This window comes from Terrapene carolina, unplaced genomic scaffold (assembly GCF_002925995.2).
Source record: "Terrapene carolina triunguis isolate 2854851 unplaced genomic scaffold, T_m_triunguis-2.0 Scaffold97, whole genome shotgun sequence".
In the NCBI taxonomy this organism is placed as follows: Eukaryota; Metazoa; Chordata; order Testudines; family Emydidae; genus Terrapene; species Terrapene triunguis.
Window position 1 is genome coordinate 9,456,489 of NW_020664448.1, and position 15,806 is coordinate 9,472,294.

At 44.2% G+C, this 15,806-nt stretch overlaps 1 protein-coding gene across 2 annotated transcripts in view; it reads right to left on the reverse strand.

Moving 5' to 3' along the window:
- Positions 1-15,806, reverse strand: part of DLG2 (discs large MAGUK scaffold protein 2) — a 581,213-nt gene that overhangs the window by 494,546 nt on the left and 70,861 nt on the right. For both annotated transcript variants that reach the window (XM_026651698.2, XM_026651699.2), the window contains exon 3: positions 12,508-12,558. In XM_026651698.2, the coding sequence (XP_026507483.1) occupies positions 12,508-12,558 (51 nt within the window). The remainder of the gene's footprint in view (positions 1-12,507; positions 12,559-15,806) is intronic.

The window sequence follows — 15,806 nt, forward strand, 5'->3', positions numbered from 1 at the left end:
ACTTTTACTTTATCAGCTCATATGAGCTACACAAACCAGATAGGATTCTGTGCACTGTACAATGGAACACATTCCAATTTCTATTGCTCTTCAATACTCTATGGAATGCATTTGGAAACTTCCTGGCTTCCACCAGGGAAGTCAGTGCTGAAAACAGCATCATTAAATGAAGGTATCCTATTCCTGCACCTGTTGGACACAGGAGAGAAAAACACAGACCTCAGGTAGGCTCCTTACTACATCAGAAGCAGATGAGAATGAATTTGCAGTTGTCCTTTTTTATATAGGGCCAATATTTTGTGAATCTTTGACCCTAAAATTTACTTAAGTTCAAAAGGTTCAACCTCTAGTTGACTATGTGACCCTGGCAGACCAGGTGCCAGCTCATGCCAGAGCCACAGGCCAATTCGCTTGTGTATTACTATAGCTCAGTGATTGTTAAATGTATAAGAATGCATTTGGTGTTTAAACTTCATGAAAACTAGTGGGCTGTTACTTGCATTGTTTTCACTTATCTGTATCCCGTTATAATGTACTAGCAAACATTTACATTGTGTGTACCCCTGTAACTAAATAACCTATCCAATGAGAAAGAAGCTTGGTGGAATGCAAATGAAGAACTTTAATAGAAAAGTGCTAATTTCAAAGCAAGTGATCATTGTGTGTGATGATGGGAGGTCAAAGACTCCAAATGCATTCCTCACTCCGTCATCAAAGGAAAAGCCATTTGGGTAGTGACACTGTCAGTTTGTTTTCTGTGAGAAGAAGCGATAAATGTGAATTCAAGGAAGGATACTGCATCTCCAGACTATTTGAACTCTTACAGGGAAGTGTATCAAATGCAAAGCGGAGATCCCCAGAGACAACCTGGGTACACTGAAAAGTCTTTTGAGAAACTGGCAGTTTATTACATCACTGCCACCATTTGGCATTACAAACTGTGGCTCATCTGTGCATATATTTCATCTGCTTTAACCTCTCAATAACTCATTTCCTTTTCTTAGCTAATAAACCTTTAGTTAGTTTACTCTAGAATTAGCTACTAGCCTTGTCTTTGGTGTAAGATCTAGAGTACCAATTGATCTGGAGCAAGTGAAAGGTCTCTTGGGACTGGGAGCAACCTGATGTGATGTGACTTTTGGTATAAGTTTCCCTTTACCACAAAGTCCAGTTTGTCTCGGTGGCAAGATAGACTGGAGTATCTAAGGGGACTGTCTGTGACTCTATGGTAAGACTGGTATAGTGATCCAGAAGTTCACATTTCTTACTGGCTTGGTGAAATCTAATTATAGAACACACCACCAGCTTGGGGTGTCTGCCCTGTTTTCTGACAGTCTGCCCTGAGATAAGCACTCTCAGTTGTGAGCCACTCCAGATAGCATGACAAACTAGACACCTGAATTCTGGGGAGCTCTGGAAATCGAACCCCGTCCAGGTTCCTCCAGCAATAATGCCCACATCCCCTCGGAGACTGAAAATAAGAACCAAAACCATTTTCTGCTGAAACATGAATGCTGACTTCTGGAAGTGCTACTGAAATACGTATTTTACAGTTTCTTATAATTAAGTGAGGCAGATTTTCAACCTCTCTGTTGAGGAAGTCAAGATGCAGATACTAAAAAGAATACATCAGAATGGTCTGACAAAGGTCTCTCTCTAATGGTTTTTTCCCATCAAAATATTTTCTTGATGGAAAATATAGTTTATGCAAAATCCAAATTTTCCACTGGAAAACTTTGAATTTCCCAAAAGTTTTTGATTTTCCATTAAGAAAATCTAAACAAAATATTTAAGTGGGGCCAACCCAAATCAAAATGTTATTGTTCATTGAACTACATGAAAATGTTTCATTTCAGCGAGGCTCAACATTGAACTGCATCCACCGGAACTGCTGTAGTGCCTCATGGGAGTTATAGTTCAGGTGCATCATGAACCCATTCTTCTCTGTGGGCTGGGTTCCCTGGCTGGACCATATCTCCCAAAATGCACCACAGTCTTCCCTTTGGTTGAACCATTCTGGGACATCATGGGAGAGTAAGAGAACTTCCAGGCAGCACCATGGCACTCAAGGAGACACATTTCAATGTTGTATCAAGTAAAAAATGAAATATTTCAATACTTCCAATTTTATTTCCAAATTTGAAGCTCCACAAAAAAATTAGCTATTTTAACTTCTCATACTGACTTGGGATGAAAACAAAATGTCAAAATATTGGAATATCCTACAGGATGGAAATACCAATTTTTTAAAACTAACTCTACTAGTAACTAAGTGATTTTTTTTTTTTTTAGCAAACTCATAAAATGGACCAACTAAAACAGAAAAAAAAAATGAAGCAGTTCTCAACCCAAACCCTGAACTGGCCATGAACTATTTTAAAGGTTTATCTAACAACTCCCTGCCTTTCTCCAACCCTCTTCAAGGTCCCTTTCTGATATTTGCTGCTATGCTAGCAAAATCCATCATCATTTCCTCAGCAGGTCTGGCATTCATTGCCTTATCAGTTACCAGTCTGGGGGAAATCCTATTGTCCAGAAACCTGGGACAAATAGAAGTGCTATCTAGGCTAATAAAAGTGTCAGGTTTTCTGCCATGCAGCTGAGGGTGGGTTGAGTGATGTTAGGCACTATCTTACTGATTTGCCAGGTAGAAGGGGAGGGCAGGTGAAGAGGATATGGAGCAAATAGCTAGGCTGCTTAAGGGATAGCAGTGAGGTAGAGGCTAAGCAGAACAATAGAAATGAGTTTCTCCTCAGAGAGCAGGGTGTGTAAAGAGGAGGACCCAAGCAGAGAAACTAGCAGAGCTGCTAGTTAGGGGGGCGGGGGTAGTCCCAGCTTATATCAGCCACAGAAGTAATGCCTTGGAAGAAGAGAATGGGGCCAGGAGAAGTGCACTACTGTCTCATTGTAGTGTGTTGCCTATTAGTGGGCTGGACTGGGCTGATGGTGACTAGAGAAGGGAGAGATTGGATCTGGGTTAGGAAAGGATAAAATAGCAGAGATCCCTTTCTCCAATGCTGCTGACTCTCATGATTATATCACTAGTTTCACAATATCTGGTGTTATTCTTAAAGTTTCAACGTGATTTCAAAAGTCACTTGATTACATGAGAAACTTGACTTTCAAAGTTAGTTCCTAGCCTCGCTGGGTGCACAGAAACGCTGGAAAACATGAATCCTAAAGGCTCAAAAATCAGAAGCCAAGTTCAAAAGATCATGAGATTTGACAAAAAATCATGCATTTGGGGTTTGACTTGTGATTTTTGAATGCTCAATTCTGCCCTCTTTGCCCAATAACTAGGAGACTCCGACTTGAGTTGGGGAGAGAATTCCTCACAAGCACAGGAGAGAGCTCCAAGTTTATCACCCACATATAAACAGAAGAGATGGTGCCTCCAAGCGTGAGTGCAATATCCTATTGGGAATTCCTACAATTTGAACTTTCACAGTAGTGTACATGGGCTGAGCTGGTCTTTGTCTCTGCATTAAGGCCACCCATCCCGCCCTTTATCTTTGGCTTATGTTTAGCCCCCTGCCTAGTAGGCATCTGATGCATTTTTCTGCCTCAAATAATGGAGGCCTAACTCCACTACACTAATGCGACTCATTTTTTACAGCATTTCCTTTTTACTGTGTATTTTTATTACTAAAGATAGAGGAAAGTAATGGCTTATTTTGAGGAATACTATCTAAGTGTGCTTTTGGGCACTGCAGTTTATTGCAACCTGCCTCAAGCACTAAACTGCTGCTGGATCTGTATTTTATGTCCATAAATTAGTATAGAAAAATCAAATGATCTCTAAGGTGGCTGAAGCATTTAAACATGTAACTTTTTTGCACATTTGTTTGATACCATATATCAGTATGAACTAGAAGACTCAAAGTGTCAGATTCAAGGTGTTAGCCAAAGAATGCTTGGTGCAGCTGAGGAAGGAGTATTGCACAAAGGTACAAAAGAGAATGCATTTCTGTGTGTCTGTGGCTGGCTCCACAGTCGGAGCTCCTGCACTTCCTGCCCCAGCCAGGGCTGGTGCAACCACTAGGCTAGGGTTACCATATTTCCTCATTAAAAAAAGAGGACACTCCACGGGGCCCTGGCCCCGCCCCTTCCCCGCCCCTTCCCCAAAGTCCCCGCCCCAACCCCACCCCCTCCCCTGAGCGCCCCGCATTCCCCCTCCTCCCTCCCAGCCGCGAAACAGCTGCCCGAGCGCTACCGGCTTCATGGTTTGCCGGGCAGCCCCCAGACCTCCAGACCCTGCCCCCAGCCGGGCGCTTCCCCAGCTCAGCTGGAGCCCGGGAGGGGAAGCGCCTGGCCGGGGGCGCAGGGTCTGGAGGCTGCCCAGCAAACCGTGAAGCCGGTAGCGCTCGGGCAGCTCGGCTCTTCAGCTCCACAGAGCTGAGGTGTCTGGGGGGAGCAGCAGCAGCCGCCGCGGGGGAATCCGCCTGCAGCTCGCAGCCTGCGGGAGCCGCAAGGTAAGCAGGGGACTGGGGCAGGGATGCCGGCAAAGCTATTTTCCCGGACATGTTCGGCTTTTTGGCAATTCCCCCCGGACGGGGATTTGAGGACCAAAAAGCCGGACATGTCCGGGAAAAACCGGACGTATGGTAACCCTACCTAACTGCCTCCCAGGACTCCACCCCCTACCTAAGCCTCCCTGCTCCTTGTCCCCTGACTGCCCCCTCCTGAGACCTTCCCCCCATCCTAACTGGCCCCCTAGGACCCTATCCCCTACCTGTCCCCTGACTGCCCCAACCCTTATCCACACCCCCACCCCCAGACAGACACCAGGGACTCCCACGCCCCATCCAACCACTCCTCACCCCCTGACAGCACCCCTCCCCAGAACTCCCAACCCATCTAAATCCCTCTGCTCCCTGTCCCCTGACTGCCCCCTCCTGGGACCCCTGCTCCTAACTGCCCTCCAGAACCCCACCCCGTACCTAAGCCTCCTTGTTCCTTGTCCCCTAACTGCCCCCTCCTGAGACCCCCCACCCTAACTGCCCCCCTAGGACCCTACCCCCTACCTGTACCCTGACTGCCCAAAACCTTACACCCTCAACCCCCAGACAGCCCTCCCGAACTCCCAGCACATCCAACCCTCCCCCGGCTCCCTGTCTCTTGACTGCCCCCTCCAGAACCTCTCTGCCCCTTCTCCGACCCCCTGGCCCCCTTACCATGCCGCTCAGAACAGCGTGTCGGGCTCCACGCACAGCCCGACACGCTGCCGTGCTCCCCCACGGAGCGCATAGCCCAGTTCCCGCCCTCGCAGAGTGCTGCGGAGCGGCGCGCTGGGCAGGGGGAGGAGCTCCAGACTGCCGGAGGCCCGTTGCGAACGGCCGGCCGGCTGCGAATGCAGGGAGGGGGAGGGAGAGAGAGGAGGGGAGTGATCTCAGCTGCAGGGGAGAGGAGGGGGAAGCGGAGGAGGGGCTCTGTCTGGCTGCCGGAGCCCCATGCAAGTGGCACCATCAGGCTGGCTGCCCTGTCAGCCGCGTGCACTCTGCATGGGGGGGGAAGTCCAGACATTTACAAATTCCCCCCGGACGCTATTTTTAACTGAGAAAAGCCGGACATGTCCGGGGGAATCCGGACGAATGGTAACCCTACACTAGGCGAACTAGGCAGTCGCCTAGGGCGGCAAGTGTTTGGGGGCGCCCAGGGCCGTCCTCAGGCGTAGGCAGCTGGGTAGGGCACCTGAAAGTTTGGGGCACCACTGGGTCTTAGTGTCCACCCTACTGGTTTTCCTCTCCCTGTTCTGACCCTTCCTGGGAAGGGGATCTAGTAGTTAAAAGAGAAAAAGTCTCCAGCCTGCCAGACCTATTAGCACAACACTGAAACTGTTAAAGAGCCATTCAAGGGGTAATGAAGACATTTAACAGGCATTTGCCAACCCCCAGGTATCTACTGTCAGTTTCTGAATGTACTGACAAAAACAGTTGTGCATGACTGTAATATTTACTCAGAACATGTCAGTCTACAGGACCTTAGTTTAAAATTTGCTTTAAAAATATTTCATTAGTGAGTTGGTGAAGATTATAAAATCACATCTCTAAAAAATCCTTGCATAGATTTTTAGTTGCACAATCATCTTTAGCCTTAAATGCTTGGATCTTCAGACATACGGTTTTTTAAATAAATTCTTCAAAAGACCACCCTTATCTAAAATACACATTTTAATTACTATAGTAAAAAAACTTACTTCCAAAGTCTTCCTGTCCTTTCTGTCCATCCATTTCTCCCTTCACCCCCTCTTCCCCTCCCTCCCCCGCAATTGAAGGAAGCAACAGCCCTTTGCTTCCAGATAGCTGGACAAAGAGTTTCCCTTTCTTTACTTCTGACTATCTGATGAACTAGTTTTAAGCAAAATCAGTACCTCAGTAAGATATAAAATCCTTTGTTATGCCTAAAATCTTTGGAAACACATTTTTTAAAGTTGGTGAAATTTCATAAACATGTGTATTGTTATAGAAATCACACACAGTAAATTAGGTTTCAGAGTAGCAGCCGTGTTAGTCTGTAAATTAGTGTTCCCTTTTTCTAAAAGCAATGAACATTGTTATGAACACACTAAACCTCTGTGACTAATTTAAAATAACGTCTGTTTCAGTGAGTTAAATATGTAGTAATCTGCAATGATTACTTTATGAAGGCGTAAGAGTACATTTAAAATATAAAATCAGCTTAGAAATACTGATTGAGAAAACGTAAAACAGAGAAGAGCTGCATCATGTATTCCATAATATTTAATGTTGTATTCAGCAAGAATGCTGACTCACCCTTACTACAAAGTTTTTGCAACTAAATGTCTGACAAACTTCAGGGCATATCAAAAAACCTGTGACTGACATTTTTTATTCCCAAATTAGTGCTTTTAATTAGGTACCTTCTGCATGTCCATTCTGTGTGAGAGAGAGGGTACAGGGGTCTCTGCGGGGAACTGTGACTCTACGCCACCGTGAGGTGGGCCGGGCATCTTGTTATTCTTTCTGCTTTGTCCCTCCGCCCCCGCTCCCGCCAGGCTGCAAGCTCAGGCTGCCGTCGGGCATAGGGGCACCAGTTTAATAATACTGCATAGGACCCCATAAATCCTAAGGACGGCCCTGAGGGCCCCAAAAAGTGGTGCCCTGGCTTGGCAGGGATGAGCCGCCTTCCGGAAGCACCGGAGAGCCAGAGCGTCGAGCCCCAGCCACGGAGGAGCCGGCACGGTGCAGGGGGGCAGGAGCCCTGCAAAGGCGGCGGCGCCGCTAGCGGGGAGCAGCCGCGCCCCCCACCCCTCATGCCCAGGCTACGGCCCGGCGCCCCCCCAGGGGGCTCCTGCAGGCTGCAGCAGATGCATGCGGGCAGAGGCCACCGTGCGCCCCCCAGCTCCCCCCTCGCCACACTTGGGCTCTGCGGCTCCTGGGCATGTGAGCTGCTGCCGGGGCGCAAGGCCCTGAGCCTGCTCCAGGAAGGGCAGTGGTGGCAGCAGCTCAGACTCCCGGGAGCCCGAGCGTGGCGAGGGGGAAGCCGGGGGGGGCGCACAGGGGCCTCTGCCCGCATGCATCTGCTGCAGGAGCCCCCAGAAGGCAGCTCCTCCCTGCCGAGCTGCTGCAGCGGCCCAAGCCCGGCAAAGCCAGTGAGTGGACTCGGGGCGGGGGCCGCCGGCGTGGGGAGGGCTCACGGGGGGGCTGTGCACCCTCCAGGGGAGTTCAGGGGATGGGGAGGGGGGAACCTGGTCTGGGGAGCAGCCCCTGGGCACGGCTGGCCCCTGGGGTCTATCAAGGCTCGTTGGGATTTGCCCCTCAATGAACCAATGTTGGGGGCGGTGGGTGCGAAAGGTGGAAGTTTCGCCTAGGGCGCAAAATATCCTTGCATCGGCCCTGGCCCCACCCCAGGTCTCTAAAGGAGGGGAATCTGCCAGAGTCTGATGCCTAGATATACTAGATTCCCCAGCAGTGCATGGGAGGACACTGCTGTACCCAACTCTTACACTACTGTTGTGACTGCACCCCACTCTTCAGCTCGGTGGTTTCCACAGCATAACTATTCTCGTAATTTTAATCACAAATCTCATAATATTTGGTATTTTTCTTTAAAAGCCCCAGCTCTTGCAATCCTGTGATTATGTGAGAATCTCAGCTTTCATTTACAAAATAACAACCAAACAAAGAAGAAGTAAATTTGTGACACTCATGGTTAAAGAGAAAAGTTTGATAATATGATCCAAATGTGATTTAAAACCTAAAAGCCAGAAGGCAAATAAAAAGGAGAACCAATATCATAATTTGGGGGAGGGGGATTCATAGATGCCAAGGCCAGAAGGGACTATTGTGATTATCTAGTCTCGCTCCTTGTGTAACACAGGCCATAGAACTTCCCCCATATAATTCCTAGAGCATCACTTTCAGAGAAACATCCTATCTTGATTTTAAAATGGTCAGTAATTGAGAATTCACCATGACGCTTGGTAAAGTTATTCCAATGATTAATTACTCTACTATTAAATATTTATGCCCGACTTACGATTTTTTCAACACTTTGAGAGAGCGTATTGCCAATGCCATGTCCCTATAGACTTTCCTCACAATCAATATTGCAACCAACTGGTCAACCACAGAAGAGTGCAACTTTGGCACTGCTGGGCTTATGGAATCTGGGCAATGCTTTGCAATGCAATCCGTGCCCAATCTCTGTTGCTTTAATTGTTACAATTAACAAAGCGGGGAAAAGGACAACTGCCCCAAGGGACAGCAATCCATTTGATTTTTTGTCTGGTAATCCTAAATTATTTGGTAGCTACAATTTAGGGATGCATGAGCAAGCTGGCAATTGTAAGTTTTAGCAGTGTATCATAAGTGAAATAAATAACGGATGACATTTAAATTACAGTAGCTCAGAATCTGCACTGAGAGGGGAAGCTTATTATGTACTGTTTGCTACTGATGTAATATAGTTTTTGTATTTCCAAACCACTGGCCTAACATATTTTTCCAGCTTTGCCATTAAATGGAGAAGATTTTCCAATCTAATTTCTAGGGCAATTTGTAGAAGAAAATGGATAATTAATGTGAAGTATTTCTCACCTCTTCTGAAAACACTGTCACTGTAACATAAATAGATAACAGCCATTTAAAGGCAATAACTTGTATTTTCTCTCTCTCACAATAACAGATGGGGAGCCTTTATCCTTCCCATTTCTGAGAAATAGCACTGATACATGTGACTGAACATTTCAAGTAGTAAGAACAAGTAGCCACAGATTCAGCTGCTGCCAGAAAGTTTTCCAAGTGTCCTCCACGAAACTATAACTGTGTGTGCAAATGCTTACCAAACAACATTTAAAATATAATAGGAATAATTATCTACGTTAGCATTGGCAAAAAACACACTGGTTTTTGTACTATGTAAGCTGATAACTTTACACATCTATTAAAAATGAAGTGGTACTCAAAATACTACCCAGGAGGCATTTGTTCTGTTCAGTGACCTTTGAAAACTCTCATCTAACAAATAGCTAGAGATGCCCAAATAGTCTGAGAAACCATAGATAAAAAGTGCCTATAACTATGACACGTTATATTGTGATGATACACAGAGAGTGGCTCTTTCTGTGCTTTGCTTTAAAGCGCATAGGAAAACTTATCAATACAAATTTAAACTTGTGTCCCTTCAAAGTGTAACGGTTATGATATTCATGCTCCTAGACAATGAAAAGTACAATATGCAGAAGATGTTGTGCAATGAGTCATTTACTCTCAGGGTTTGTCTATACAGGGAGTTTAACCCTCAGCTTTTTATGTGCACCAGGTAATGAGTGGTACCAGTAATAGTGTGCGCATGAGATGATGTGTCCTCACATCATGTGACACAGATGAGGAAGAAGAGGAAGACATCAAGCAAGTGATAGTGGAGGCCCAGTTCCTGGAGCAGCTTCAAAGCTTGTAGCATAGTTTCTGGGCTTGGGAAACCAGCGTGGATTGGTGGGAAAAGGTTGTTCTGCAGACCTGGGATGACCAGCAGTCGTGAGAGAATTTCAGGATGAGGTAGGCAGTCTTTCTGAAGATATGTGCTGAACTAACCCCAGAGCTACAATGGCCGTGTACCAACATGCAGTGCCACATACTCATGGACAAGCAGGTCCCCACTGCCATCTGGAAGCTGGCTATCCCTGAATGCTACTGGTCTGTAGTGAACCAATTTGGTGTGGTGAGATCGACTGTTGGGGCCATTGTCGTTCAGATGTGTAGATGTGTTCAGATGGAAAAGATACTGTTGCACCGAGTTATACAGCTCAGTCATGCTCTGGTGGTTATTGATGGCTTTGCACACATGGGCCTCTCAAACTGTATTGGGGCAACTGATGGGATCTGCGTGCCTATTTTTTCCCTCTTCCCCCCCAGATTAGAGCTCAGAATTCATAAACAGAGAGCGGTATTTCTCCATGGTGCTCCAAGAGCTTGTCGACCATCAGGGCAGGTTTACCGACAAATGTTGGGTGGTTTGGAAGGATCCACGATGCTAGGTTCTTTCAGAACTCAACTCTTTTTAATGTCACGGAGAAAGGACTGTTTTCTTCCAGGAACAATATGGACATTAATGGTGTGGAGACTGCTCCAGTTATCCTGAGACCCCGAGCTTATCATCTGCTGCTGAGTAGTGTGCAGCTTCCGTTGTTATGAAGCCATTCAAAAGCTACTTGGACCAAAGGCAGGAACTTTTAACTGCCACCTCAGTAGTTGCAGAATGGTAGTGCTATGTGCATTTGGAAGGGAGATGGCACTGTTTGTGGAATAGGTTGTAAGCAGCAGAAGAAAGTGTCCCAAAGATTATAGAAGCATGTTGTATTTTGCACAATATTTGTCAGAGCAAGGGAGAACCCTTAGCAATGGGTGAGAGGCTTAGGAACAGAGACTTGCTCAGAGGTTTGAGCAGTCAGCAAGGCATCCAATACAAAATGCAAACAGCCAGGGCAATATCATTGGGGATACCTATTGCTCTTATTTTGAGTCTCATGCCTGAAATTGTGCCACTGTATATCCAGCTATTTATTTGTGTTTATGTGGGGGTGGTGGTTTGGAAGTGTTTTGTACAAATCAGTGTTGTTTATAGGCAGTGGAAGTGCAATGTTGAGGCAATTCCTATTTTATCTTATGTCTTTGCCTACACATGCTTGTAAAACCTTATAGATAAGAGCAAAGTTCATTATTTTCTGTGTAAAATGAACTAACTAAATGATTTAGTCCCGTTGACTTAGTCCCCATGTAGACAAGCCCTTACTAGCTATTTAAGAATAGTTAGTTACCTTACAGGCTTTTGCTCATGTGACATTATTGTCACATTTTGATCAATCAGGCCTTGCTTTCCATTATTTTATATAGAAAGTAGCCTGTTTATACTAGTTTAAAGATAATTAAAAGAGGTCTGTAGTCTACTTCTGCAGTCTTAAAAAAATAGTTATGTAACCAGCAACCAAACACATGTCACTGAGGCTAGGAAGACCTGATGCAAAGTGACTCCTAAATCTACACTTTTTCCAATGCTATGTTTAAATTGCACAGTTAACAATACAAGGTTTCAGTTCTAATACCACACACAGTTAATACTGATAAGAAATAAGTCTGTACAAATATTGTCCATGCCTTTGTACATACACATTTATACATACAGGACCCTGCTTTTACACAGTTACTACAAAATTACAATTTGAAAGGCTGTTAATTATCTCGCTATAAAGTGCTTATCTGTGCTAAATTTCTTCTTTCCTCATGAACACACAAGAAAGTCCAGGAGGCTAAAAGTGAGGAAAGCTTTCCATACTTCCAGCTTGCAAAGTACAAAGAAAAATAATCTCTGCACCCAGAAGTTCCATCACCTGATGGTCTTTTCCGAGTACTCAGACCTCAACACCATGTAATAGTTATGAATAGGAAAAGCATTCAGGACCCTGACATGCAAACACGTGAAAGGCTGACGCTGCTGAATTTCTCATATTTACAAACTATTGTGTGGGGATGTAAAGTTCCATGAGAGGGTAAGGGTCACGATGGGACACTTGCCTGGCAATAAATCATGGCCTTATGTAAGGCCCCCTGGTGGTTATATAAGATGAGGCCTTATGTAAGGCCCCCTGGTGGTTATATAAGATGAGGCCTTATGTAAGGAACATCTGAACCAATCGGTGTGGGGCTGTACATGTGATAAACACATGATTCTCCTTCTTGGCCAATCGGTAGATGTGTAATTATAGCCTAATTGTGTTATGTAATGTTGAGAAAGACTATAAAAGAAAGCTTGTAATAAACAGGATTCAGAGTTCAGCTTGCAACCACATTGGTTGTGTGCTTTATCCGCATGGGACCCCACACTATTGGACAAATCCTGAAGTCCTCACTTAAAATGGAAAATGTTATCTAACTAAGGAATTTAGAATTTGACCTTTAATGATATTATTTCATCATAATTGCATTATTTGTGCTACAGAAAATCAAATTTTCACTGGTTTCTTTAATACCAAAAACAATTCATACTTACCCTCTCCAATGTAATTTCTTCAAATTCATATTCGATTTCTGTTCCATTGACCTAAGAAAGCATGTAACAGAAAATCCATTAGCAGTGCATTGAAGGTAATTAGGCAATAAACCCCATATTTTACTCTTGAATGTATACACTTATGTCCCATTACTTTGCGGGAATACAGCTTTTCAAAATAAAAGGTCTGGTCCTGCAAGTCTTCCACACTCAAACACTTGATTTGCCTCCCATTAAAGTCACTGGGAAAACTCCCATTGACTTGAATCGTGCAGGATTAAGGCCTGAAAGCCCAGTTGAAATCAATGGTAGTTCTGTACATGGCAGACCTGAAAGACAGGTTGCTGAGATACATCATTTGAGTTTGCTTATTAAGAGTCTACTTTGTGGACTTGACACAAATATTTAAATAATTTCCAAGCTGTACAATTCCATGGGAAAGCATCTCTAGAAGTTCTTGCCACAAATGACTGAAGGGCTATTAATTATTCACTGCCTTACAAGCTCAAATACACTATGCAACAATATTGACTGCCAGATGAGAAATTCATTGTTCTTATTGGAAAAATAATTAACTGATAAACACACTGAAATACAGCATCTTGTTTACAACACTAACCTAGGGCAAAAACATGGCAGAAGATCTTTACAATGGACATACGAATTACAAAAAACATTAACATGCCAATTCATTTCCTCAATTTAATTTGAATCTGAAAACAAATTAAATTGTACAAAATGCAAAAGTACTAAGAATGGGATGTGCCAGGCAAGAAATTATTCAATAAAATGCATGTTACTAGTTGAAGTAGTAGACTAGGACATGGATTTTCTCTGCATCCGAAGAAGTGGGTTGTAGCCCACGAAAGCTTATGCTCTAATAAATTTGTTAGTCTCTAAGGTGCCACAAGTACTCCTGTTCTTTTTGCGGATACAGACTAACACGGCTGCTACTCTGAAATCTGCAGCCTTGTGCAAGCCCACTTAATCTCTCTTCCTTATCTGTTAAATGGAGATAATACCCTGAAGAGGCGTCCTCTGGTTGTGCAGATTAATCAAGGTTAGTTAAGTGTCTTGTAAATATAAAGTGTAAAGAAGTATAATAAATAATCTCTTAAAAGAACTGTTACTAAAAATGCTTACTTTCTCATTTTTAGCATATAATTATAAAATAAATCGATTGTAATATAAATATTTGACTTACATTTCAGTGTATAGTATACGGAAGTCATTGTCTGTATGAAATTTTAGTTTGTACTGACTTCAGTAGTTTTTATGTAGCCTGTTATAAAACTAGGCAAATATCTAGATGAGTTGATGTCCCCCCGGAAGACCTCTGCGTAACCCTCTTTGAGAACCACAGTTCTAATGTATGTAGGTATTTCTAATGTGAACATTGCTATCAGGTTTACAGGTCTGCCAAACAAAACCTTATGCATTACTATAAAATATTTCACTTGGTTTAATTTACTTTCATTAAAAGAATGCATATTGGCCTCAGAATTGTACAATAATCTCAGGTATTGTACATATTTTTTAATGATGTAGATATGTTTTCACCTGTGATCCAAGCTTTGGTAAATCCTGAATGCAATAATATAGATTTACAACCCCAGAACCCTCCCCCACCCAGCCCCCCAAAAACATGACACTAACTAAACAAAAAATCCAAATCAAAACAAAAAGGTCAAAAACACAAGTCAAACAAAATATAGCACTGAAGAATAAAATGCTTCAGTCATACAGTGTGTTGCTTTTTCTTATACTGTTACCTATAATACTTATTACATGATCTGATTTACTAATCACATTAGAAGGTGGAGAAGTATTAGCAGAAACATTCCTATAAGAAATTTTGTTTTCTGTGTTTACGGCGCTTCACTGTGTACCTGGACCAATCGCCCTGCCAGGCTGCACCTGATGAGAGGGGCCAATGCCGAGCTCCTAAGATGGAGTCTGTCCTTCCAGGATTATGAGATGGACGTGGTCCACGTTAAAGGGGACTGCAAATGTTATAGGTGATGCTTTGTCCCTGAGAGGGGGGCCTGAACTTCCCCAGGTCACTGGCTAAAGTGACCCTGCTCAGTTCGGTCTCAAAGGGGGAAGAGATGTGAAGTGGGGATTTTCCCTTGTTACGTTGTATGTGAGTCTTACTGTTTTGCATGAATGCTGTGTGTGCCTCAGTTTCCCTGTGTATTGCACCAACGTCTAGGTGGTGGGAATAAGCGTGTGTGACTTTTGTGGGGGTTAATCCAGCTGCCTGCATGGATGCTATGGTCGCCCCTTCATAATCTCAGACCCAGGAGGGGGATGCGACCAGGTGACTCTTGGCCCAGGAAGCGAGACAAAGTCCGGAGGAGGAGCAACGGGCAGGGCAGGGGCCAGGCAGCTGGAAGCAGGTCAGTCTTGGCTGGCTTGGGGCTCAGGGGAAGACCAGAGCCCTGGCTCTGGGCTCCCCTCCCCCCAAAATGGACTTGGCTGAAAGTCACTGATTTCTGTGCTAACAACATAAGAACATAAGAACGGCCATACTGGGTCAAGCCCAGTATCCTGCCCTTTGACAGTGGCCAATGGCAGGTGCCCCAAAAGGAATGAAATAGACAGGTTATCATCAAGTAATCCATGCCTTGTCACCCAATCCCAGTTTCTGGCAAACTGAGGCTAGGGACACCATTCCTGCCCATCCTGGCTAATAGCCATTGATGGACCTATCTTCAAGTTCTGCCCTAAGCTGTGTTCCTGTCAACTAATAAACCTTCTGTTTTACCGGCTGGTAAAACAAAGATGTTGCTTCACTATTATATAGGAAGCATACTGATATTGGAGAATTAATAGCTATTCCTAGGTTTTTGTCCTTTTTGACAAACAGTAATAAAATCAAAGCCATCTGCATGGCTCCGTTTTGATGAATATTTCTTTTATCTTAAATTATTTAGGCAGGCGGGGAAGTCTGATCTATGTCTTCAATTTATCAGTCTTGCTCCGTAAGGCTTTTCTTTGCTTCACTGCTTACAATCACTTGTCCTTTGCATTAAAATCTTATTAATGCAGCAAAACAAAGTGGAGGGGGTGGGGAAGAAGGTCTTTAAAAGTAAACAATCCTTTGTACAAAAATGAATGAAAAAAGCACAGACTGAATATCCAACCAGTATTTGCACACACACAGGATCCTTATTATGACAGCCTAAGGGGATTTAATTTTATCATCCACAATCTTAGCAGAAAAAAATAACATGTCTTCAGTTCATATCTCCTTAAAGCATGATTCTCATAGCTGACATCAAGTTTCATAACAGTGA